The sequence below is a fragment of the Suncus etruscus genome, chromosome 9, assembly GCF_024139225.1.
Source record: "Suncus etruscus isolate mSunEtr1 chromosome 9, mSunEtr1.pri.cur, whole genome shotgun sequence".
In the NCBI taxonomy this organism is placed as follows: domain Eukaryota; kingdom Metazoa; phylum Chordata; class Mammalia; order Eulipotyphla; family Soricidae; genus Suncus; species Suncus etruscus.
In genome coordinates, this window is record NC_064856.1 from 15423045 (window position 1) to 15448444 (window position 25400).

General features: G+C 54.5%; 1 protein-coding gene across 3 annotated transcripts; it reads right to left on the reverse strand.

The window, feature by feature from the left end:
- Window positions 1–3534: 3534 nt before the first annotated feature.
- Window positions 3535–24000, reverse strand: SRC (SRC proto-oncogene, non-receptor tyrosine kinase). Of its 3 annotated transcripts, XM_049779225.1 has the most exons (14): window positions 23865–24000; window positions 22524–22775; window positions 20899–20998; window positions 20176–20193; window positions 16154–16186; window positions 15286–15384; window positions 15070–15173; window positions 13480–13629; window positions 12677–12832; window positions 11267–11446; window positions 6421–6497; window positions 5426–5579; window positions 5049–5180; window positions 3535–4876 (listed from the first exon to the last, which is right to left on the reverse strand). In XM_049779225.1, exons 2-14 carry the CDS (start codon window positions 22765–22767, stop codon window positions 4668–4670), a joined length of 1656 nt encoding a protein of 551 aa, XP_049635182.1. In that variant the 5' UTR covers window positions 22768–22775; window positions 23865–24000; the 3' UTR covers window positions 3535–4667. The 3 variants fall into 3 exon arrangements, with proteins under 3 accessions (XP_049635182.1, XP_049635183.1, XP_049635184.1); XM_049779226.1 differs by lacking the exon at window positions 16154–16186; XM_049779227.1 differs by lacking the exons at window positions 16154–16186; window positions 20176–20193.
- Window positions 24001–25400: the final 1400 nt, after the last annotated feature.

Here is a 25400-nt window from a genome sequence, read left to right on the forward strand (position 1 = left end):
ACACACACACACACACACACTAGCGCGCGCGTGCACAAGTGCACATGCACACAGCTGCTTCAATGTGAGGTTCCCTGAAAGGCTCAGTGAAAAAAAAAACACCCACCTCCTGTCCAAGTGGGGGGGGGGCACACCGGAAATTCCATCAGCTTGCACACTGGGGAGGTCAGAGGGCCCAGAGTACAGGAGGGGGACAAAGGTCCCTGCTCCCAGGCAGGCCCAGGACCATATGTGTTGGGGGTTGGGATGAAGCCATGAAGGAGGAACCCCAGAAAAGTGGTGAAGCTACAAGGGAGGAGGACAGAAGAGAGCTGGAGGCAACGCACACACACACTCCCTGAGCTGGGCTGGGACATCAGGCAAATGTGGGTGCCAGAGGGCCCTGAGAAGTGCAGGACACAGTGGCTGGCTGGGAAGAGCATTGCTCAGGGCTGGCACCAGAGGAGGCACCTAGAGATGTGAAAATAGACGGTCCCATGAGTCAGATGAAAAGTGAACTCTTGGCTCAAAGATGTTTTTATCTAGGGGCTGGGGAGACCGTACAAGGCCAAGGTGCTCACTTTGCTGTGTGCTTGCTGACTCTGGTTTGAATCGCCTGGTCTCTGGAGCACTGTCAGTGGTCATTCCTAAACAGAGTTGGGACTAACCCCAGAACCCCACCAGGTGTAGTCCCCAAAGTCTAAAATAAAAAAAAAAAGAAAAAGAAATGCTTTAATCTAAACTAGAATCATTTTTCCATCAGTGGTATCATAAACTATCATTTTAAATATTTTTGAAGGCAGAAGGAACCCACAAAAGTGAATGGGGGTGGGAGAGAAACATCAGTGGTAGGAGGGGTACACGGGTGAAGGGAGGTGTACATTCTATTAATAAAACCCAACAATGAACAATTTTGTAACCATGGGTTTTTAAATAAGCAATTAATTAAAAAAAAGAGAAAGAAAAATTGATTTTTTTTAAAAAAGTGAGAGTGGGAACTGGTTGGGTGGTAGGCCTGGGTCTGGGTAAGGACAGAGGAAAACTGGCAACACACACACACACACACACACACACACAGAAAACCAGAAGCACACGGAGACACACAGGCCAAGAGGGGTGTGTGGGTCAGCTGCAGTAGAAAATAGAAGTAAAAAACTTGTGGGAGCAAAGGTAGAGATGTGTGAAGGGACGCAGAGGGAGTGAAAGGCACAGACAGAAACAGAGGTGAGGGGGCCGGGCGGTGGCGCTAAAGGTAAGGTGCCTGCCTTGCCTGAGCTAGCCTTGGACGGACCGCGGTTCGATCCCCCGGTGTCCCATATGGTCCCCCAAGCCAGGAGCAACTTCTGAGCACATAGCCAGGAGTAACCCCTGAGCGTTACCGGGTGTGGCCCAAAAACCAAAAAAAAAAAAAAAAAAAAGAAACAGAGGTGAGAGCTTTGTCCCTGCCTTGGAGGCAGGGAGGAGACCCCCAGTTCTCACTCCTAGCATATGTGCACCTTGTAAGGAGTGGGTGGCATCCTGTGTGCCTACAAAGGTCTACCTGCACACTCATGCACTGCTCAACCACAGGAACCCAGCTGTCCACCTCGGTGCTCTAGCCCTCACCTCACAGGCAAGGGGGCTTATGACATATCTGCATTATGTCTCTGTGCTGTGCACGTACAACCAGAGTCAACAGACCCACTGTTTTGTTTGTTTGTTTGTTGTTGGGTCACACCCAGCGGTGCTCAGGGGTTACTCCTGGCTCTGTGCTCAGAAATTGTTCCTGGCAGGCATGGGGGACCATATAGGACACTGGAATTTGAACCACAATCCATCCTGGATCGGCTATTTGCTAGGCAAACGCCTTACCATTGTGCTATTTCTCTGGCCCCAACAGACCAACTGTTAACAGATCTAATATGCCAAAACTCATACATTTAGGCCCATGTAGTGTGTATTAGTGGTACTCATGAGTATTGCATGAAACCCCCCCCCCCACTCCACCCCAGGAATCCAAGGCTTCATACTACCTGAGCAGGGTATAGTAGGCCTCCCAGCCACGGGCAACCAAACCCTCACAATTCACTCACAATCCTTATGAATACAAAAATCCACATACAAAAATCCAGGCACGGGCACACTCACACACATGCACGCGCACACACACACACACACACGATAGTTATGTATCACACACACGCGCACACACACACACACACACACACACACACACACGCACGCACGATAGCTATGTATCACACAGCTCCCTAGAAGCAACTAGACCCACAGACATGGAGTGAACACAAAAAGACACATTCCTAAGCACCGACACTGGGCACATGCCACAAGCTCACGTGTTTGGGGTCTCCGGGTGTCACAGACACCGTCTCCGTGACATCTAACTTATAAAAAAATGAACTGAGAAGTGTCATGATGTGGAATTATTTTTTTAATTAAACAGTATTATCACAACCAGAAGTGACAGGTGTGTGGCCTGATGTAAGACAAAGTTCCTTCTGAGCCTCCGATGGAAGAGGTGAGTCTGGACTATTCTCCCGAGTGTCCAGGACTTTTTCTGTTCATTCAGGACCTCTCCCACCAGCCCAAGTCCTGACCTGCACACCTCTAGAAGGCCTGGCTTCCTCTGTTCTATCTGCTGTAAGTCTCTGCTGCCAGACTTATACCTGGCTTCTCGTCCCCCATGTGTGTGCACCGGGCCAGTTCCAAAGTAGTGGCCACACCCACCCAGCTCAAGCCTCCGCCTGGCCGAGACCCTCTGGCCACCAGCAAGACCCACAAGCTAGTCTCCGCACGGCCCAACCCTCTAGCTTCCCAGCACACAGTAGAGGCTCATAAACCATGGACCAAACTCTGAGGTCTGTTGGTGTTTAATCAGACAATATGCAAAGTATTTACAACCAACTTTAGACCACCCCCCCCCCAAAGTCTGGGCCATGAAATACAGAACCCCAAGGCCCTGCCCAGTGCCAGGAGTCTCAGAGGCCTCTGCATAGTCATCTGAAATCTATAAAACACTTGTTATTTAAAAAACAAACAAAACAAAAGGACAATATTGGACACCTTATACAAAAGGCCTGGGACAGTCGAAGGCGGCTCATGAATGTGCTGGACTCAGCCTGCCCATATCTGGCCAGGGACACAAGTCTTGGGCAATAAGTGCGTGTGAAAGGAGTTGGAATTTTGTAGGCACCACTCGAGGCCTCCTTCTGTATTGGCGGGGCCTGGCTGGCCCGAAAGTCCCGGCAGCAGGACAGTTATTGCTATAGGGGCAGAGGGTGAAGGATTTGTGTTTAGGAACAGAGTCAGGGAAGTTTTACATGTTAAATATGAACACACATTGAAGGTGCACACACGCACACACACATATACACACATACACACACTAATGCACAAGGGGACACTTGGCAAAATGCCCACAAACTGTCCGATGCCCCTTTTGAAATGGGCTCAGGGTATCCTGGGGTGAGGTTACCACACGCCCCTCCCTACCTGGACATCAGAGCTAGCATGGAAAGAGTCACCACTGCCCCCTGGGCTGGGCTGCCTGTGATCCACTAGAGGGGGTGCAGAGACCCCAAGTCCAGAGAGGAAGCTGAGGTCATCCAGGGTCACAAGTCTGTCCTGGGAATCCAATATCCTCTCCTCTCCCTGAACTAGGCAGCCCATTCTACTCATGAGCTGGGGATGGGATGGGAAGGGGCCAGCAGGAGAGCATGGAAATGACATGGACAAATGGTGAGGGGAGGAGTGGGTGCCCAAGGGGCAAGGGCCTCCCACCACCTGGGTCTCGGGAATCTGCTCATGTGCCTGGAGCTGGGGGTTACTTTGCCCCAAGGTTGCCTGGACCCTCCCCCAGTCCAAAAATGCACACCTTCAGCATAAAGTAGGACCCCTCCCCAGATACCCTCATTCCCACTCTGTCAGGGATCAGCAATGTCTCCCTGGACCCCCAAATAAACAGCTCTATTGGAGGGGTGGCTCTGGGCTCTCTGCACCCCCCAGGCTTGTAATGTCTCCAGGGATCATCATGGGGGTTCCTGAGGAAGACAGAGAGAGCAGCAGCTTCCAATCCAACCTGAACCCCAAGCTGCCACCCACCCTGGGACCCTGGACAAGTCACACCACCCACCTCTTAGGCCATAAATGGGCCATAAATGAACAAGGACTTTCTGAAGCCTGACAATCTCTGGGGTCCAGAAAGGACAGAGTATAAGGGGGCTCCCATTCCGCCCACCATCATCAGGTCTAGACTCTGGAACCCCAGGATTCCCACCCACAGATATTTAAGACCTGCTGACATGGGGCAGGCGGTGGGGTAGACTACGAGGGCACCTCCCACCTCTGGAGACAGCCAGGGTAGAGCTCTCTCCACTCCTGAGCATGGGGGTAGCCATGCTCAGTGGGCCGATGGCGAAGGGATGCCTCTGTCCAACCCTTCTTTGCAGTTCTTCCTGTGATGCAGGGCTCAGGGCTCCAGAAGGGGCAGCAGGGAGGAGGCAGGTGGCTGAAGAGGTGCTGGTCACGACCCCTTGTCAGCCTCAGGCCCCACCCTCACAGGCTGCCCCAGGCCTGGGCCTTCCATGTCCCTCCAAGAGGCTCAGTGGCAGGCACAGGTGACGAGCCCCATGGCAGAGGTCACCGACCCCGGGGGTGCCGAGATGTCAGTCCGGCCATGCAGCTGCACCCTATAAGTTCTCGCCAGGCTGGTACTGGGGCTCGGTGGACGTGAAGTAATCCTCCAGGAAGGCCTGCAGGTACTCGAAGGTGGGCCGTTCCTCTGGCTCCTTCCGCCAGCACTGGCACATGAGGTCGTGCAGGGACTCGGGGCACTCGGGTGGGCATGGCATGCGGTAGCCACGTTCCACCTGGTCCAGCACTTCCCGGTTCACCATCCCTGTGGAGAGCGGTGTGGGCTGTGAGCAGGGAGGTCCGGGGAGAAATGTAGGGACACAGACTTCCCATCAGGATCAGGCTGGGGATGTGATTGTCACTCGGACTCTGACCCCAGGCTAGAGAGTGCCTAGGATGGGGGATGAATCCGGAAGGTGGGCAGTGGGCAGACTCACCTGGGTAGGGTACTCGGCCTTTGGTGGTGAGCTCAGTCAGAAGGATGCCGAATGACCACACATCCGACTTGATGGTGAATCGGCCATAGAGGGCGGCTTCAGGCGCTGTCCACTTGATGGGAAACTTGGCACCTGCAGGAGCCAGAGGTCAGGGGGTGTAGTTGAAGGTCACGGCAGCTCTGACAATGAGGCCCCCCCTCCTCCCACATGCTGGGGACTCAGAGCAGGGCAGGATCTCACAGGGCCCCCAAGAACACATTGCCCCACCTTCTTTCCCATGCTGTGAACCAACCCCCCTGTACCTTGCCTGCTTACCCTGCGGGCCATACACCCCACCACCCACTCTCCCAGGCTGTGACCTGACCCTGCCAGCCCACCTTGCCGGGCTGTGTACTCATTGTCTTCGATGAGCCGTGCCAGTCCGAAGTCGGCTACTTTGCACACGAGGTTCTCGCCCACCAGGATGTTGGCGGCACGGAGGTCCCGGTGCACGTAGTTCATCCGCTCCACATACGCCATGCCAGAGGCAATCTACAGGTAGGCAGGGAGCCTGGCTCAGGGGGCCCCATGCCCACTCTGGCACATGGGCACCAAACCTGGCATCAGTTAGCAGTAAACACTGGCCATACATGGAAAAGCATCGTGCGGGAGGAGGCAGAAATGAGGGGTAGAGGGCGGGGAGATGGTTTGGGGGGCACTGCTACCAGTGCCTGGGACGCCCGGTTCAGTGCAGGCACCCGAAGAAGCAAAGTAAGGGTGAAAGGGAGCATAAGACCCACAAGACCAGATGCATCCAGGGAACTGGAAGGTCCACATGGCTGAGACCAGCTGCTGGTTCCCCCCACTGAGTTAGTCTCATCTGTCAGCTGAACAGCTCTCCCTCCTCCCTCTACCCTCTTCTTTCCCTCCTTCCCCCAGTCCTTCTTTCCTCTCTCCCCCTTCCTCCTTCCTCCCTCTGTCTCTCTTCCTGTCACCCCTCCTCTCTTCCTTCCTCTTGTCTCCATCTCTCTACCCTGCATCTCTCCTCTCTCCCTCCCTTCTCCCTCTGATTGTGAACTAGAAACAGCATGGCTGCTCAGCACCGCCTATAGCAGGCACACACTAAGGCATGTTTGTTGAGTGGCCTCTTTCCCAAAAGAATTCTGAGGCACAAGGTCCCACAGCAAATCAGTGACTCTTGCCGCCCAGGCAAGAGCTCTTTCTTCTGCCTCAACCTCCTTGCCCAGCAGCTGCCAGTAACCTAACAATACAAGTGGGTGAGCAATGACTGCAGTGTGACAATCCCAGCAAGACTCCTGAAAGGGGTGCTCAAGACAAGAGAACCTGCCAAGTGGGTGTGTGAGAACCAAGCATGCAGGCGGCACTGACTCACCTGTGCAGCCATGTCCACCAGCTGAGGAAGCCGCAGGTACTTGCCCGTCTCGCCCTTAAGGAAGTCCAGCAAGCTCCCTGTGCAGAAAGAAAGCAGCTGCATCAACAATGGAAGGCAAGGGCTGGAGAGGGAGAGACAGCACAGCAGTAGGGCATTTGCCTTGCATGCGGCCGACCTGGGACAAACTGGAGTTTGATTCCTGGCATCCCATATGGTCCCCTGAGCCTGCCGGAGCAATTTCTGAGTGCAGAGCCAAGATAAGCCCCTTAGCACTGCCGGGTGTGATCCAAAAAACAAAAACAAAAACAAAAAAACAAAAAAAGCAAGGCAAGTACCTTAACCCAGCCCTCATTTCATAGATTCTTTTGCCAGCCCACTGCTCGAACCCCTCTGAAATTCCCTTCATGGAAGAGCAAAGAAATGCTGTTATGAGCAATGGACTAGGAACCCCACCATTCAAAGAAACCCACCATGGAGTCAGCACCAGGGGAGCCTCTCCATGTCCAAGCCTACACCTCAGAAGTTCTAGAATAAATGGAGCTCCATGACAGAAAGCATAGCCCTCCTCCTGGGGCAGGGACGAGAGGGTCCTGGCTATACAGGGATACAAGGGCTTGGGAGATGGAGACTTAACTAAGGGAAGGTAATCACAGAGATTTTCATTATTTCTTCTTGGTTTTGGGGTCAAACCCAGCAATGTTCAGGGGCTCTGTTCTCAGGATTAATTTCTGGTGGTGCTCGGGGACCATATGGAATGCTGAAGATCAAACATACCCACTATACTATCTCTTCAGTCCAGAGCTTTCATTTCTTAACATGCATTCAACTGGACTTAGCATGTTTTTATATTTATGTTAAACTATGAACACTGAAATAAAAAAAAAAAGTTTCAGGGACTAGAGCGATAGCATAGCAGATAAAGCACTTGCCTAGCATGCAGGAGACCCAGGTTTAATCTCCAGCATCCCTTGTGGTCCCTGAACACCACCAGGAGTGATCCCTGTGCGTGCTTAGAGCGAAGAGTAAGTCCCGAGCACTGGCAGATGTTGCCCAGAAACCAAAAAATCAAAAACTAAAAAGATTCACTTAAAAATTAAAGTCAATCCAGGGACTGTGGCTAGGCAGAGAGGATGGGAGTGGGGTGCAAGATGTGGTTTCTCTTTCAGTTCCAGAATAACAAACCTTTTAACTATTAATTAATTAATTTATTTTTGGTTTTTTGGCCACACCCAATGACACTCAGGGATTACTTCTGTTTTGTTTTGTTTTGGTTTTTGGGTCACACCCAGCAGTGCTCAGGGGATTACTCCTGGCTCTACGCTCAGAAATCACTCCTAGCATGCTTGGGGAACCGTATGGGATGCCGAGATTTGAACCACCGACTTTCTGCATGAAAGGCAAACGCCTTACCTCCATGCTATCTCTCCAGCCCCCAGGGATTACTTCTGGCTATGCGCTCAGAAATCACTCCTGGCTTGGGGGACCATATGGGATGCCAGGGGATTAAACCGAGGTCCGTCCTACACTGGCGCACACAAGGCGCCACCCCTCTGGCTCCAACAACCTTTAAAAAAAATTAGAAAATTCCAATCTGAGGGCCAGAGATGTGGCTCAAGTAGAAGAAACCCTGGTTCAGGGCCAGAGAGATAGCATGGAGGTAGGACATTTGCCTTACATGCAGAAGGATGGTGGTTTGAATCCCAGCATCCCATATGGTCCCCTGAGCCTGCCAGGAGCGATTTCTGAGTGTAGAGCCAGAAGGAACCCCTGAGCTCTGCCAGGTGTGACCCAAAAACAAACAAACTAAGAACCCTGGTTCAACCGCCTCCCAGTCATGGCTCCCCAAGCGTCACCAGGTTATCCAGGTGGCTCTACTATGTCCAATCACCAGCAGGAGTGATTGGACATAACACAACAATCCCCACAAACACATAATCCCCACATAACACACACAACCCCACAACAATCCAAACAAAACAAAATTAAAAATCTGTGAAGTAGGGGCCGGAGTGATAGCGCAGTGATAAGGCGTTTCCCTTGCACGTAGCTAACCCAGGACAGATCAGGGTTTGATCCCTGCAGTTCCATAGGGTCCCCTGAGCCAGGAGTGATTTCTGAGTGCACAGCCAAGAATAACCCCTGAGTGTGGCTGGGTGTGGCCCAAAAAACAAACAAACAAATCAATAAAGTAGGGGAGACCAAACTTACTGTGAGAAAACATTAAAAAATAAATCAGGGCCCAGAGAGATAGCACAGCGGTGTTTGCCTTGCAAGCAGCCGATCCAGGACCAAAGGTGGTTGGTTCGAATCCCGGTGTCCCATATGGTCCCCCGTGCCTGCCAGGAGCTATTTCTGAGCAGACAGCCAGGAGTAACTCCTGAGCACCGTCGGGTGTGACCCAAAAACCAAAAAAAAAATAAATAAATAAATCAATGCTCAAAAATAAATCAATGCTCAAACTAAATCTAAATTTAAATTGGGCCTGTTATACTGGCAGGCTGGGAGGCAGGAGGTGTGGTATGTGATGCCCTTGGGGAACACTGGTGGAGGGAGGTCAACACTGATGGTGGAATTGACCTTGACTTATTGTATGTCTGAAACCCAACTATAAAGGAATTTGTAAATCACAATGGTTTCAATAAGATAAAATTAAAAAATAATCAATGAAGGAATCCTGCTTAGGGAAACCGCTGCTCATATCATCAGAGCCTGCCTGCCTTTCCCCATTTCTTTTCTCTTAGATAAGATCACCTTAGAAAAAACAAAAAGCAAATCAATGGAGACAGGAAGATAGCACAAAGATTAAGGTGTTGCCTTGCACTTGCCAGTCTATTGCCAGATTGGCCAAAGTTGCACACCACCCACAATGCCCCCCCCATCAATAAGTGAAAGCAGACCAGAGAATAAGAAAACACTCATTTCACTCATTTCAAACATGCAGTTACCAGTACCTGTGTGTTTACCACTGCTCAAAATAACCAAAAGTTGAGAACAACCTAAGTACCTGTAAACAGATGAATGGATAAAGAGGATGCAGTAGAGCGGTGGAGCCTGACGATGTTTGCCTTGTACATAGTTTACCTAGGTTCTATTCTCCACATCATTTGGTCCCCCGAGTTGGCCTGAGCACAGGGCCAGGAGTCAGCCCTGAGCACTGCAGGGTGTGCCCACCCCTCAAAAAAAAAAAAAATGACATAGTACAGGTACACAGTAGAATGCTACTCAGCTATAAAACAATTTAGAAAGATGGGATCCGGGCCCGGAGAAATAGCACAGCGGCGTTTGCCTTGCAAGCACCGATCCAGGACCTAAGGTGGTTGGTTCGAATCCCGGTGTCCCATATGGTCTCCTGTGCCTGCCAGGAGCTATTTCTGAGCAGACAGCCAGGAGTAACCCCTGAGCACCACCGGGTGTGGCCCCAAAACCAACAAAAAAAAGAAAGATAGGATCCAAGGGGGTCAGAGAAATAAAATATCAGAGTTAAGGTAAGGCTTTTTTTTTTTTTTTTTTTGGTTTTTGGGTCACACCTGGCCATGCTCAGGGGTTACTCTTGGCTATGCACTCAGATATCGCTCCTGGGGGATATATGGAACCATAAAAAATGCTGGAAGTCGAACTGAGGTCTGTCAGAGTTGGCTGCATGCCAGGCATATGCCCTACTGCTGTGCTATTGCTCCAGCCCCAAGGTAAGGCATTTTGCATGTGGCCAGTTCAGGTTCAATCTTCTGCACTACATAACAGTTCCCTGAGCACCACCCAGAATAGCCCCCAAGCACCACCAGATGTGATACCTCCTTAAAAAATAAAATTCTCCCACTTGTGGGGCTAGAGAGATAACATCGAGGTAGGGTGTTTGCCTTGCGTGCAGAAGGGCGGTGGTTCAAATCCCGGCATCCCATATGGTCCCCCTCATATGGTCCCCCAAGCCTGCCAGGAGCGATTTCTGAGCTAAGAGCCAGAAGTAACCCCTGAGCGCTGCTGGGTGTGACCCAAAAACCAAAAATAAAAAAAAAATTCTCCCACTTGCAACATTATACTAAGGGGAGATCAGAAGGGAGAGGCATAGACGGGAGCCAGAGATGAAGGAAATGAACACAAAGCCTCTAGAGGACAGGCACAAAGCGGGGCTACTGGGAAAGAAGGAAGGTTTGCCAGGTGAAAGGGCAGGGCTTGGCTTTGTGATATGGGAGAAACTCAGTTTTGGGTGATGGACATCGTGCCTAAGTCATCCCCATGTTGGTATGAGTCTGCACACCTGGATCAAACTAACTACAGACCAAAGCTATTTCAATTCACAAGCAAAACTTCCATGAGGCGGCTTCTGGGTCTCCCCATTTGCATGAGGAGATGGTTCTATTCCATCTATCCCACCATTAAGAGATGAACCTTCTTGGAGTAGGAGAGATGGTACCGCATGTAAAGCACTTACTTGCCCTCCACACCTGGCTCTCCATATTCACCCTCAACCTCTTCCTTGGGTGATCCCTGAGCACAGAGCCAGGAGTCAGCGCAGTGGGGAGTGGTCCCAAAACAGAAAATAAAACCAAGATAAAAAAATTCTTCAGTCCAAGAGATAGTACAAGAGATAAGGCACTTGCCTTTTACATTAACACGGACCCTGGTTCAAATTCTGGCACCACATATGGTGCCCTGAACACTGCCAAGCATAATCACCAATGGCAAAAAAATTTAAAAACTGATGATCATTCTAGGGCTGAAGTGGGGGTCAGAGGGTGGACACACACACACACACACACACGGTGGACACACACACGGTGGACACACACACACACACACAGCAATCTGAGCCTGGTGTTGAGATCGCCCCCTGGTGGCCGGTGCCCACCTTTGCTCATGTACTCGGTGACAATGTAGATGGGCTCCTCGGACACCACCGCATACAACTGTACCAGCTTCTCGTGCCGCAGCTTCTTCATGACCTGCGCTTCCTGCAAGAAGGCCTCCGGGGACATAGTGCCCGGCTTCAGGGTCTTGATGGCCACCCGGGTTGTGCCATTCCACGTTCCTGGGTGCAGAGAGTGTTGCTAGCTGGTGTAGGCCCTCTGCTAAGCCATTTCCCGTCTCAAGCGGACCCAGATCTGCCCCCCTGAATAGCAGGTCCCACTTGGGCCTCCCAAGCCACAGACCTGCCTGGTCAAGGCCCAGCCCTGGCTGAGCCTCAGTGACCCCTTCTTTAACAGGACAGCCTCCTCCTCGGGCCCTTCCGGGGACTTGAAACGCCTCCAGTATGTGCCCAAGACAATTGTGAAGGGCCCCTCCACAGGGGCAAGCGGAGTTGGTCTCAGAACAGGGTTCCTGGGGGGGCCATCATATACCCCAAAGAGATGCAGGGAAGCAGGTCTGACTGATAGGCTAATAAGGGGTGCCACTTTGCCCTTCCCAGCCATGAGCCACAGGGGCAAGGCATCCACTCTGAGCCCCCATTTTCTAATCTGGGGTGCCCTCAGGCTGAGCTGTGCAGTTGAGGTTGAAACAAGGGCGAAGCTGCCTGCCCCAAGGCTAGAAGTACTCAGGGACTGCAGCCCTGGAGTCAATGGTAAGAAATTCATTCAAGAAGCTTCCACACTGGGGCCTCAGGACCTCAATCCGAGGCTGGGAGCTCAACCTCAGGCCCACCCTGGATAGTTGTGGGGGACTGAGTCCCCCTCCATGCCTGCCACACACTGAGCCAGGAGTGCATTTGTCAGGCCCAGTGCAGAGTCCAGGCTTTGCTCAAGTTCTCACTCCTCCATGCCGAGAAGTGCTTTCTCCTGGCAACTGCTTTCTCCCCTCGACTGAAACGCTAGACCCTCTCAGCTGCCTCCCTCCTCTACCGCTCTGAGAGCCCCCTTCCCCAGCATGCTCTGACGAGAATCTAGGTCACAGACCCCTACCACCTGCCCTGGCTCCTGTTCTGGCAGAAAACTGCTTGCAGAAAGGACCTCGTCTCCTAGGACAGTCCTGTGAGCCCAGCATAAGCCAGACTGTGCACTTCCATCACCCCCCACCTGGAGCTGGGGCGTCTCAAGCCCACAGCCCCATCTGGGATTCCATGGGTAGCCTTGAAGCAGATCACACATCTGGTAGGCAGGGAGTCACATATGCAGCCCAGCAGATCTGGGGAAAACAGGAACTGAGGTCCACAGAGGCCCAGGAGAGGAATGGAATGCAGGCCATGCAGATGTGAGGGTGAGGCTGGGAGGTGGAGAGGACGGGAGAGCTGGGTGGGCCGGTGGGCCGGTGGGGTCAGGCTTACCCATCCACACCTCTCCGAAGCAACCCTGGCCCAGTTTGACTTCCAGCCGCAGCGACTCCCGGGGGATCTCCCAGGCGTCCTTGGCCAGGCCTTGTGTCTGTGGCTTGGACGTGGGGCACACGGTGGTGAGTCGGTGGCACAAGCCGTCAGCATGTTCTGGGGAGGCAGGGAGTCGGGGCTCAGGGGTGCACCCGGATAGGGTGCACACTACATGGTGTAATGTGCTGGGCTTTGGAGATACACAGGAGCTCCCAGGGTAGGTGCCCAGCCTGTGTGTGCATACTTGGCCCCCCCAAGCAGTGGCCCACTGAATCAACCACTCATTGAGGACTTCAGGAGACCATTACAGGGTCGTCCAAGAGCTCCTAGTTAGGGGCCGGAGTGATAGCACAAAAGGTAGGGTATTTGTCTTGCATGTGGCAGACCCTGGTTCAATCCCCAGCATCCCACATGGTTCCCCGAGCCTGCCAGGAGTGATTTCTGAGCACAGAGCCAGAAATAACTCCTGAGTGCCACTAGGTATGGCCCAAAATCAAAGCCAAAACAAAATGAGAGCTCTCCTAGTCTTGGGTGGGGCTGAGGGAAAGACCTGATGGACCCCTGGGACACATAGAAGGCTGCAGTGCTGACCATGCAAGAGAGCAGGCAGGCAGGCAGGAGGATGTTCTGAAAGGTGGCCTGGAGGAAATGGCCCCAGGCTCAAAGCTCAGGCGCAGGAGCAGGTATCTTAGGGGAAGCACCGCAGGGTGCTGTGGTATAGGGGGAGAAGGGAGGATGGGGAGACCACGCTCGCTGGCACTCACTGGAGTAGTAGGCCACCAGCTGCTGCAGGCTGCTGAACTGGGTGCGGGAGGTGATGTAGAAGCCGCCACTGTCCAGTTTACGTATCTTATAGTGCTTCACGTTGAGGCCCTTGGCATTGTCGAAGTCGGACACAGACAAGCAGTAGGCGCCTATGGGGCCAGTTAAGAGGTGACCATGAATCACAGGCTCCTGGAGCCCCCAGTGCCATGGGAGGGAGCTCTAGCTTTTAAGCACCCAACCACTGAGGCCCAGCCAAGTAAGAGGGGTACACAGAGCGGGCTCTGGCCAGAACCCTGCATGCACCCCCATGCAGCACCCAGACACATCACTTGCCCACTGGGACCTCCTTTTCTTTCTCTTGAATGTTGGGGGACTCCTGGGACTACAAGGAAGGTCCAGAGAGCACATACATGACCCACGGCCTGCCTGCGAGAGCCAGGAAACGGCCCCTAATGACCAGGTATACCCAGCCTGACATCCCTCTCTGGGCCTGAGCACCCCTTCTTGAAGACGCTGGGATGAGGGCAGGGTACAGGGCTGCATGTGGTTGGAGCGCTGAGGGCAAGCAGGGCCAGCCTGCGAGTCCCCCACTTGCCTTGAGCCTAGAAAAGCTTCTGGCTGCAAAGCTTCCTCCTGGCTCACACGCCTGGCTGCAAGCCTGAGTGGACCCGAGAAGCCTGTGGTGACATCAGGGGACCAGGCTGCATCCCAGAGACAGGGCAGAAGAGCCGAGGCCTCAGAAGACCTTTCTGAGCTAGTAGCCCTGGCCTAGGGACTGTCTGGAAAGTCCACCTAGGGGAAAGGGGTGAGGACCCCCAGACAGAGCTGCAATGTAATGGGAAAGGGGAGGCTGGTAGGGCTCTGAGCAGGAAACCACACACACACACACACACACACACACACACACACACACACACACACCACACAATTCAGTCTACACACACACACAATCTACATACACACCACACGCACACACACACGCACACACACGCACACACACACACACACACACACACACCACACACGAGTCTCGAGGCCATGTGCTGCACTCCCGGATTCCCGGCACAAAGACAAAGCCCCTCACTAGCATCCAGCATCCAGATGACCACCTTCCTCCCCACCCCCTCCCTTCCCCTAACACCACAGGCAGGGGGCCCACAGGAAGGAGCGTTGCCATGGTGACAGGGCTGAAGGAATGGGGGAAGGGAGAGAGAAAAAACAGAGCCCAGGAACCCCTAAGGCCTAGCATCCAGAGGGGCCCTAGAAGGCCCTGGAGAGAGAAACCAGCAGCCCCTATTTGCACTCCCTGGGGGAACAAACCTTGTGTGAGAGTGGGGGGGGGGCGGGAGGGGGGAGTGTGTGTGTCTTAGAGCCTATGTCCACTCTGGGAAAACTGAGGCCCAAGGGACTGCCCTGGTGGATGCCTGAGAAGACTGAGTTCTTCTCCCTTTTGACTCAGCCATTCTGACCACTGGAAAAGCTTTTCCCAGCTCCATCAACCAAACTCTGTTTACTCTGTAATGCCCAGCTCAAAGAGCCCAGCAGATGTGCCTATGTCTCCACCCCAGGACCAGCAGAAGTGCTCATACCTTTCGTGGTCTCACTTTCACGAACCAGGAAAGTACCTCTGGGGTTCTCCGAGTTGAGCAACAACCTCTCTGACTCCCGTCTGGTGATCTTGCCAAAGTACCATCTAGGGCGAAAGTAGGGATGAGGGGCGTTGAGGGTTCCCTGAGTCGCACGCCCACCCACATCAACCCACCTCCATCCCCTCTCAGGGGCTGAGGGCCCAGGCCAATACTCACTCTTCAGCCTGGATGGAGTCAGAGGGTGCCACGTAGTTGCTGGGGATGTAGCCGGTCTGCCCGGTGCTGAGCGAGTGGGCCAGCCACCAGTCCCCCTCTCTGAGCCGGGGAGCAAAGGAGAGGGGCCGTCAGTGGGGGCATCTCCTGCCTTTGTCGCTGGTGCACAGGGCCCCTGCCCCCCAAGGCCGCATGAGGCGTGGGGTGCAGGGCCCTGCTCCAGTCCTCTCCCTGGCCCAGGCACTCCTTGGCTAAAGGTGACCCCCACAGGCTGGGTCCTGGGTCGGGGAAGAGCCTTGGCTGAGGTGAGCGAGTCCATCCCGCCCCTTCCCATGGGCACAGCCGTTCCTGAAGCACAGAGCGGGTCTGGAGTGAGGGGGCCCTCATCCCAGGATGCAAACACAGTGCAACAGGAGAGAGCCCCTACTCCAGAGCTGGCAATGAAGTCTTGGTGCAGGTGAGGACACAGGGGAGAGATCCCATATGGGGTCTGGTACCAATGCTGATCCGAGCACCAACTCTGTCAAGTAGAGCAGCCCTCACTGGGCACCTAAATTTAGGACCTCGCTAAGTCCTAAATCCCAGGCCACACAGAAAGGGCTCTTCTTTCCCCTCACTGCTTGCCCACCAACAGGGGAAACTGAGGCCAGAGGGGACAGGGCTTGCCCAAAGTCAACACAGTGAGCCAGGTTGGAGGGGCTAAGGGGGCGTATCCCAAAGCTCAATGCTCGGGTGGCTACACTCACTGCCCTGTGACGGAAGGAGGTTGGGGTACAGGGTACAGCAAGTGGGCAGAGGAGACGAGGGGAAGCCCCACACACAGGGGATCCCCGGGGCCTTCAGGGAGTAGGGAAGAGGGGTGTGGAAGTACCTTTGCAGCCATCTGAATGTGAACCAGGTCTGGCTGGAGCGGGGGTCCCGAGACACAGAGGAGGGAGGAGAAAGCGGGAGCCCACCAGGAAGGAAGAGGCAGAGATGGGGGAGGTAAGAGAGAGCAGAGAGTGCGGGCAGCAGGGGAGCCAGGCTGGGGCCTCGCAGCCAAAGCGGCCAATGGTGGGTTGGGGTGAGGGGACAGCCATGGGAGGCCCTGGGGGTGGAGGGAGCCTGAGGGAAGGGGTGCGAGGGTTTGGGCCCAGCCCCCTCCCATTCTTGCTAGGCAGACAGGAGGCAGGCTGAGGCCAGAGAGACGAGGCCTCTACCCAAGGTCACTGTGGAGTGCAAAGTTCGAGCCACTGCTCTTGAACCTCAGCCCGCCCAGAGCAGGCCTGCCTCTCTGTGTAGTGACCTCTGACCTGTACCGCTGGCTCACTCTGAAGAGAGCTAAGCAGAGGGGCCAGGCTCAGGCGGGAAGGGGTGGTGCCTTGCATGCAGCTGAGCTGGGGCTGAACCGGTGTCCCTCAAGGGAGGTGATAAGACACAGTGCAAGGGAAGCAGCTCTTGGGAGCCTGGAAGCTCCAGCACCAGGGGTACTAGTATGGGACCCTCAGGTCACCCTGCACTCCCTTATCCCCAGAGGAATCTGAGGTTCCGCGTTATCTCAGGCCCAGCTCCCAGATTGGAAGGACCCAGTACATTCTTTTATGATGGGAAAACTGAGGCTCAGAGAGGGACAGAGTTTCACCCAAATATACTTAGTAACAATAAAGCAGGCAAGGAACAGTACCTCTGCACAGCCCCGTTTCACCAGGGGAAACAGGCACAGCAAGGTGGGGTGGTGATTGGCCATAGGCCATGTGGCAACTCTCGGGCAAGGAAAGGAGTGAGACCCCAGCCAGACATAGCAGGTCTCCTGTACCCCTGCAGTCTCCCTCAGAGAGTGGGGCAGGGTGCCACTGGGATACCTGAGGTTAAATGGAGGGGGGTAAGGGTCCAGCCAGGTTTGGGTCAGAGCTACAAAACCAAAAAGATTGACCAAGACGGTCTGCAAGTCTGTCTCTGGGGGTGCACAGATTGGCCAAGCAGAACCCCGGCAGCCAGGATTTGAGCCCCTACCCTGAGACTATGTGGTGCCAGCACAGCTGAGCACCCTTCAGCACATGTATGCGTCTGGAATTACACCATCTTCACTGGGTGTGTGACCTTCACCCCTCTGGGTCCTATGTCTCACAGTGGGGACCCTCAAGCAGCCCCCTGACAATGGAGGGCACAGGACCAGGCCTGAGGGTGCTCTGTGTGGTAAGGTGGGCTGAGCAGAGAAAAGCAGTCATCCCAGGGTGTCAGAGAGCCAGGCCCCGGGGATGTGGCTCATGGTGGAGCCATGCCTGGGTGAGGTAACAAGATAGATCCCTGGTACCACAGCCAAGTGTGTAAGATTCCTAATCAAGTATGTTAGTACCACAATCAAGTGTGCAAGCACCACAACTAAGTGTGTGAGCAACAGTCAAGTGTGCAAGCCCCAGAAGTAGCAGGCCTGGCCCTCTGCAGCAGACCTCCGACCCCACTCACCAGCCCAGGTCTGGGGCTCAGCAGTGGGCACTGAGCAGGGAGGGCGGCAGGCAGGCAAATGTGCACATTCCCACAGGATCCCTCCGAGGCCTCCTAGAGAGAGCACTCCCCATTGGGAACCCAGGAGCTACAGTCACATCCTAGCTCTGTGGGCCCAGGAAACTGGCCTCACCTCTCTGAGCCCTGAATTTCCATTATCAGACCTGGATCCTTGCACCAGCCAGGCTGGCATGTGCTTTGAAGGCCTGGGAAGTTTGGGGAGGGGGTGTTGGGTATTTCTGTTTAACTCACTGAAGTTGCCAGGACTGGCAAGAGAAGCCCGCAAGGCTACCTGCAAGCCGGAGTGGGTGGCTCCGAGGAGCAAGTGTTCCAAAGAGAGGAAGGGAGGGCCTGGGGTGCCAGGTCCAGCAGGAATGCGTCAGGGGTATCCTGCGCCAGGCAGCACCCACCAGAGAAATCTTCAGGGCCAGAAAAGGTATCTCAGAAGGAGGCTCCAAGGGTCCCCAACTCCTCCCTGGATGGGAGTCGCAGATCTCAGATCTGTGTGCCCCTTTGGAGCACACAGGGCATCTAGGCCTGCTGCCATGTGGGACCACAGGGTCCACACCAGTGAACTGTTCCCCCAATATCTGCCCCCCCCATACAGGGAGTAAGGGCGGGCCCGAGTCAGGGGTCAGGGCCCAGGACTGCTGAGATCCTGAGCAAGGCAGGCACTGGCGAGACCAAATACAGAACTGAGTGCCCCCTTCTACTGCGCTCCTGCTCTGTGCCCACCAGCAGCTGAGGGGGGTGATGTGTGGAGGACACTCCCCAGGCCCTGCCCCCAGTCTCTGGCCCTCATGGAAGGTAGGGGGAATGTGCGTTTTGCAGAACCATCCCTCCTGCCACATGATGGCTGAAGCTGAGACTCCTTCTTGGTCTGCTGAGGAGACCACTGCCAGGGGCGACCCCCACCTCCCCACACCTCAAAGTCATAGTTCCCCCACCCACATGGACTTTCTCTCACCACCCCCACCTTCCCCTCTGCACCCCCACCCACTCAGGCCTCCACCCAGTTTGGCCTCTGCAGGCCAAGAGACCTTAAGAAATTCCTTCCACCACTCTGGATCTGTTTGTGTCCAATGGAGTTAATGAATTACTACTTCCTAGGTTGGTGGGGAGCAGGGAGGGATAAAGCAGTGCGTCTTGGGGTGTTTGCCATGGGGCAGTTCAGACGCAAGGCGAGAAGGGGAGCGGGGGCAGCTCATCACCAACCCCCCCATTCTTCCCCAAACCCTAGGAGAAAGGGTGGCTCCAGAATTCGGCAAATGCCCAGTGGCAGAAAGGGGGAAGAACCTGGAGCTGGAGAGAGCCTCACTGTGCCTGCTGTCCCAGTTCCAATCCCGGCTTCAGTACTTGGTGCTGTGTGACCTTGGGCAAAGACCTTCCTGTCTCTGAGCCTCAGTTTCCTCTTTTGCAAAGGGACCTACCCTGCCCTTGACAGAACTGGCAGGACTGGGCCGGAGAGATAGCATGGAGGTGAGGCATTTGCTTTGCATGCAGGATGGTGGTTTGAATCCCGGCATCCCATATGGTCCCCCGAGCCTGCCAGCAGCGATTTCTGAGCAGAGCCAGGAGTAACCCTGGAGCGCTGCCAGGTATGACCCAAAAACCAAAAAAAAAAAGAACTAGCAGGACTGTGGCAGGGTAAACAGGAGAATATGAGGCCAGCACAGCACCTGGCAGCAAGAAGGCCAAACCCAGGCAGGTGCTGAGGGATGAAGAAGAGTTGGCTGGACAGAAATGGGGAAGGGCACTTGAGCAGTAGTAGCTACAGAGATGCAGGGCATGATCAGGCATGACAGGCTTGAAAAGGGAGGGGTGGGGGACAGCCAACCTCTGAGACAAGCCTTTGAGGCTGCTCAGGGGCTGCCTCTACCCTGAGCTCCAGAATCTTCTTTTAGTGCTGGGGAGTGAACCCAGGGCCTCACACATACTCAATGAAGTACCACTGAGCCATATCCCTGGCCCACAGAACTTCCAGAACTCTGAAGGCCTCCACACCCTTCTTGCCCACACTGCCACCTGCCTGTTCCTTGGCCGTGCTCTTGGATCCCTGTTGAGCTTCTGGGACACTCAGCCCCCTAGTCCCTGTATCGTCACTGTGGAGGCAGGCATTTCAGAGAAGGGCCTAGCCTCAGCCTGGCCCCACTTTTTGCCTGCTGCACCCAGGCCTCCCGGCCAGCAGGTAAGTCACATGCAGGACTGATGAGGTGAGGGAGAAAAAGGAGGGGCGGCTTTGGCAAGTGGATGGCAAGGAGGCGTGATGGGGTGACATGATGAGGTTGATGAGCCACCCCACCCCCATTTCAGCCCAAGGTGAGGTCAGGGGCTGGTGGGGACAGGAGAGCCATAGCAGGGGCAATGGAAGCTCATGCAGACAGTCCCCCGGCCCCTGCATGTACACACCTGACATCCACTTTCCTCCTAAGGCAGCGAGAGGGAAGCAGAGAGAAGGAGAAGCTGAGAGGGTCGGAGTGAGCAAGCACAGCCCAGGAATGGGGGGCCCCCGGACAGGGAGGAAGAAGCAGGGATGGAGCCCTCTTTCTGCAGATGGCTCCCATAGGATGAACCCTACATCCCCATCGTGAGGTTTCCTATACCCCCAACCCGAAGCAAGCCTATAGCCCACATTCTGTGATTCGCCTGGACATCTTTTTCCCCCATCCCCCTTTTACTTGTGCAAGGAAAGGGAAGGACTGGTTCCACTGGGTGGAACCCCACCTTCTCCCTCCTTCATCTCCACTGTCCCAGCCCAAAGCTGGATCCCTGAGAGAAGCAGATGCCCAGTAGGGTGGTCAACACGCCCCCAACTCTGTTTGCACCATTTCACTTACATGGGGTTCCCTTGGCCCTCCCACCTCCATGGACTCGCTTATTGTCCCCTAGGTTCTGGCCCTGTCTGGGGCCCTGTGTTTTGGATTAATTATGAACCTAGGGGCCCCCAAGACTGCTGCCTCCTTCTGCCTCACCATGCCTGTTGCTCCAAGACAGTGCTGGCCCTGGGTGTCTCTGAACAACACTTCTGCCAGCCCGACTTCTAGGAGGGAGACTTAGACCCCGAGTGGGTCTGGGCAGTTCTGTAGCTGGGACTCCAAGCGAGCCTAGGCAGGGTGGGACAGGGACACTCACGTGTTGTTGACAATCTGGAGCCGCTCTCCTTTCTTGAAGGACAGGTCAGTCTCTGTTCTGGACTCGTAGTCATAGAGTGCCACGAAGGTAGTCACACCCCCTGCAGAGACAGGGTGTCAGAGTAGTGGGAGCACCACAGGGGTGTGGGTGGACGGTCAGCCACACTGATGATGTGAGTCCACCTGTGTGTGACTGTGTCAGGCCTGTTTGCGTGACTATGTGTCTGTGTAACTGTGTGTCTGTATAAGCGGGTGTCAGGTCTGTGTGTGACTGTGTCAATGTGGGCAGTTATCAGGTCTGTGCATATGTTACTGTGAGAAGAGCGGGTATTGGGTCTGTATGTGTGAATGTCTGTATGAGCGGATGTTGAGTCTACGTGTGTGTGTCTGTTTGAACAGGTTTCAGATCTGCATGTGTGACTGTGTCTGTATGAGCGGGTGTCAGGTCTCTTTGTGTGACTATGTCAGTATGAGTGAGCGTTGGATTTGTGTGTGTGACTGTATCACTATGAGTGGCTATCGGGTCTGTGTGTGGCTAGTGTGTCTGAATCAGTGGCTGTTGATTCCATGTGTTCCCCATGTGGGATGTGTGTGTGTGTCTGTGTGTTTGTGTGTAGTTGTGTGCTGTGAGTCAGTTGGGGGTACAAGATCCTCTGTGAGCGAGCACAAATGCTTCCCTGGGTACAGTCCATGTTCCCTCAGTCTCTCAATGGACAAGATAGTCTCTCCCACTACATATGTGTAGCATGTGTTTTCACACGGGTGACTAAGTGAGTCCCTACATGCGTGACCCATCTGAGTGTATCACACATGCATGTTAGTAACAGATGTACAGCTGGACGCAGGCAGTGGAGGCCTACGGCTGCCCTGCCCTGGAAAGCCAGCAGAGGGCGCAGGGGCACATCTCAGGGCTGAGCCATCCTCCCTCCCACAGCTTGTCCCCATGGGGTGCTGACCCACTTTGGAGCAGGCTGGAGCCAAGCCCACACTCACACGCGATCTCACACTGCCTCTGACTTACAGCCCCTCTCTTTGCCTCAGTCCTACACCTTTAGACCCCTTTGTTTGGGGGTTGCTTTTTTATTTTATTTTATTTTATTTTTGTGGTTGCAACTAGAGATGCTCAGAAACTACACCTAGCTCTGTGCTCAGAGATCACTGCTGGCAGTGTTCAGGGGATCAAATAAAGTGCCAGTGATGGAAGCAAGTGCCCTCCTTGCTGTCTTATTGGTCTAGCTGGCATCTAGATCCCTCTGGACACTGTATCTGACTCAGCCCCAAAGGCAAAAGCATGGGCCCAGAGAGATAGCACAGCAGCATTTGCCTTGCAAGCAGCTGATCCAGGACTTAAGGTGGTTGGTTCAAATCCCGGTGTCCCATATGGTCCCCCGTGCCTGCCAGGAGCTATTTCTGAGCAGACAGCCAGGAGTAACGCCTGAGCACCGCCAGGTGTGGCCCAAAAACAAAACAAAACAAAAAAAAAAGGCAAAAGCATGTGGGACTGTGGAAGTGTCCCCTCTAGTGATGGGAAGAGTAGCTAGGAGAGGGGCCAAAACACAGGCCTTCCCCAAATCTGCCATGATCTGCCCAGAGGCAACCCCCATCCCTGCACCCCAATCCACTGACCAGCCAGAGGCCCTGCCCTCTGTGGGGAGGTGACGGTGTCCGAAGAGTTGAAGCCCCCAAATAGCTTGGGCTCAGCAGCTGCCGGGGTGAAGGTGGCATTGGGGCCGCGGTGGCTGTCGGCGGAAGGCTTGCAGGGGGTCTGTGTGGCGGGGAAGGCGCTGCCCGGTCCGTGGGCATTCTCGGTGGGCTCCAGGCTGCGGCGCCGCTGGCTGGCCTCCTTGGGCTTGCTCTTGTTGCTGCCCATGGTCCTGGCTGTGGACGAGAGAGGACCCTGAAGTGAAAGAGAGGTTGAGGAGCAGGCCAACTGGTCCAGGAGTGGGGTGCGGGCGTGGGGCCTTCATAGAAGGAGAAACTGAAGCCCGGAGAAATATTGGAGCCAATTTAGATGAGAGAGCCGCTTAGTGGAGGCCCCACATACATAAAGGGGACAGGAAGACAGGGGCAAACTCAGGAGAAATGCCCCAACATCGGAAGCCAACTGCCCCAGCTCGTCTTTCCTGCCCTATGCCAGGGCCAACTTCTGTGTCAACTCTACCTGAGTAGAGAAGGGGTTGTTGGACTGAGGTGAAAAGGTGCAACTGAGGCAAAAGAGCTCAGAGAAGAGGAGCTGGAAGTGCTCATCCCTGCCCAGCCACTGTTCAACTCCTATCTCCAAAGTCCCCTTCTTGGGACTGGAGAGATCGCACAGGAGTAGGTTATTTAACTTGCAAGCGGCTGACCCAGGACCAATGGTGATTTGAATCCCGGCATCTCATATGGTCCCCTGTGCCAGCCAGGAGTGATTTCTGAGCAGAGCCAGGAGTAACCCCTGAACACCACCGAGTGTGGCCCAAAAAACAAAAACAAACAAACAAAAAAAGAAAACCCCAAAACACATAGTCCCCTCTTTGAGAAATCCAAGCCCCTCCAATAGTGTGCCATCCCATAAAAACATTGTGGGGGCCAAAGTGAGAGGACAGCGGGCAGGGAGCTTGCTGACATATGACCCACCAGGGTTCCATCCCAGCACCCCAAATGCCCTGCTGAGCATCTCCAGGAGTGATTCCTGAGTGCAGAGACAGGAATAAGCCTTGAACACTGCCAGGTGTGGCCCCCAAACAAGCAAACACCCACTGTACGTGACACTTATTCATCCATGTGGCCAAGTAGCAGCATATAGCAGGCGCTCAAACAGCAGATGAGGTGAGGAGATGTGAGGTTTCTTAGTCAAAGATGGGACATCACCAAACTGATACCCACAAAGCCTCCAGCCTGCCTCTCCTCAGCCTGGGCTTCTCCCATCCTCAGCACCCCACTGGCTCGTTGCCACCCCCTGATTGGCTCCCCCTCCCAGCGCCTCACCTGGGGTCACCAACACCTACAGAGCAGAGAGCCCAGATAAAGGCCCAACTGGCCCTTGGCTGGTGGTGGTCACGTCACTTCCGGTCGCTGGCCCACAGTATCCTCATCAGCCAAGCAGGGACCGGGCTGAGATCTCAGGGCTGTGGGGAGGAACCGGTTAGAGAAATGTCCATGACTCTGACTTCCGGGTCACAATGGATCAGGCTATGACTCATGCCAAGACGATGCCTAAGAGTTTCCCATGTCTCCTGACCCCCAACATACTTGGCCAGTCTGTCACTCAAGGACCCTGTGATTGTTTCAATCCAAAACATCTCAGGCTCTGGAGCTCTGGAGCAGGAAAGACCAACAGATACAGAAGGGATGGACACTGAGGAGCTAGGCTCCCCACACTCCAATCCCTTCGGAGTCTTAGTGGCTGATCCCAGGCAGATGACTTAACTACTTTGTGCTCACTGAGCCGGCCTAGAAACTCCTGGGTCATGCAGACTGGACTCTGAGCACAGCAGTGAGGCAGGTTCTGACCATTGTGGAAGGGACACAGGCCTGGATCATCCAGGGAAACCGCGATGGGGGAAGGGCCCTGGGACCAGTCAGTTCCCACACCCCAGGGTCCTTGCTGCCCCCTAGGGGTTGCAGTCCACATGCTCCTGGGCAGAACACAGAATGTGGGCCTGGTGGGCCGTCGCGATAGTACAGCGGTAGGGCATTTACCTTGCACGTGGCTGATCCAGGACAGACCTCGGTTAGATCCCCGGAGTCCCATACAGTCCCCCAAGCCAAGAGAGATTTCTGAGCGCATAGCCAGCAGTAACCCCTGAGCATCATCGGGTGTGGACCAAAAAAGAATGGGCCTGGGAGTGGGGGGGGGGGGGGATCTGAGATGCTTCAGAGCCCACAGGACCTCTGGGCCTGGGGACAGGGACCACTAGTGTCTACTGCAAACCATTCCCTGGAGGCACAGCGCCCCACAGCTCTCTTTATTGATGACAAAGGACCTGCTAAGCTGGTTCCACAGCCCTGACTCCACCTCCCTCCACTCCTTCCAGCAATCTCTAAGGTCCCCTGGACTCAGTGCCCAACTCAGCAACTTGCTGCCTCTGGCCCTCCCTTCTTCTGGGGTGGGGGTGGGGAAGCTCCTGGAGACTAGGAGGGAAAGCGGCCAAAGCCTTGTTTGTGAGACTTGGAGAAGAAACAAAAATGACAGAAGTGTTTAAATTTTTTTCTCTAGATTTTTGAAATAAAGTTCCTAAGAATACCAACTTTTTGTTTTGTTTTGTTTTGTTTTGTTTTAGGGTCACACCCGGCAGAGCTCAAGGGTTACTCCTAGCTCTACGCTCAGAAATTGCTCCTGGTTCCAAAAAAAAAAAAAAAAAACAACAAGGGGCCGGGCGGTGGCGCCAAAGGTAAGGTGCCTGCCTTGCCTGTGCTAGCCTTGGACGGACCGCGGTTCAATCCCCCGGTGTCCCATATGGTCCCCCAAGCCAGGAGCAACTTCTGAGCACATAGCTAGGAGTAACCCCTGATCGTTACCGG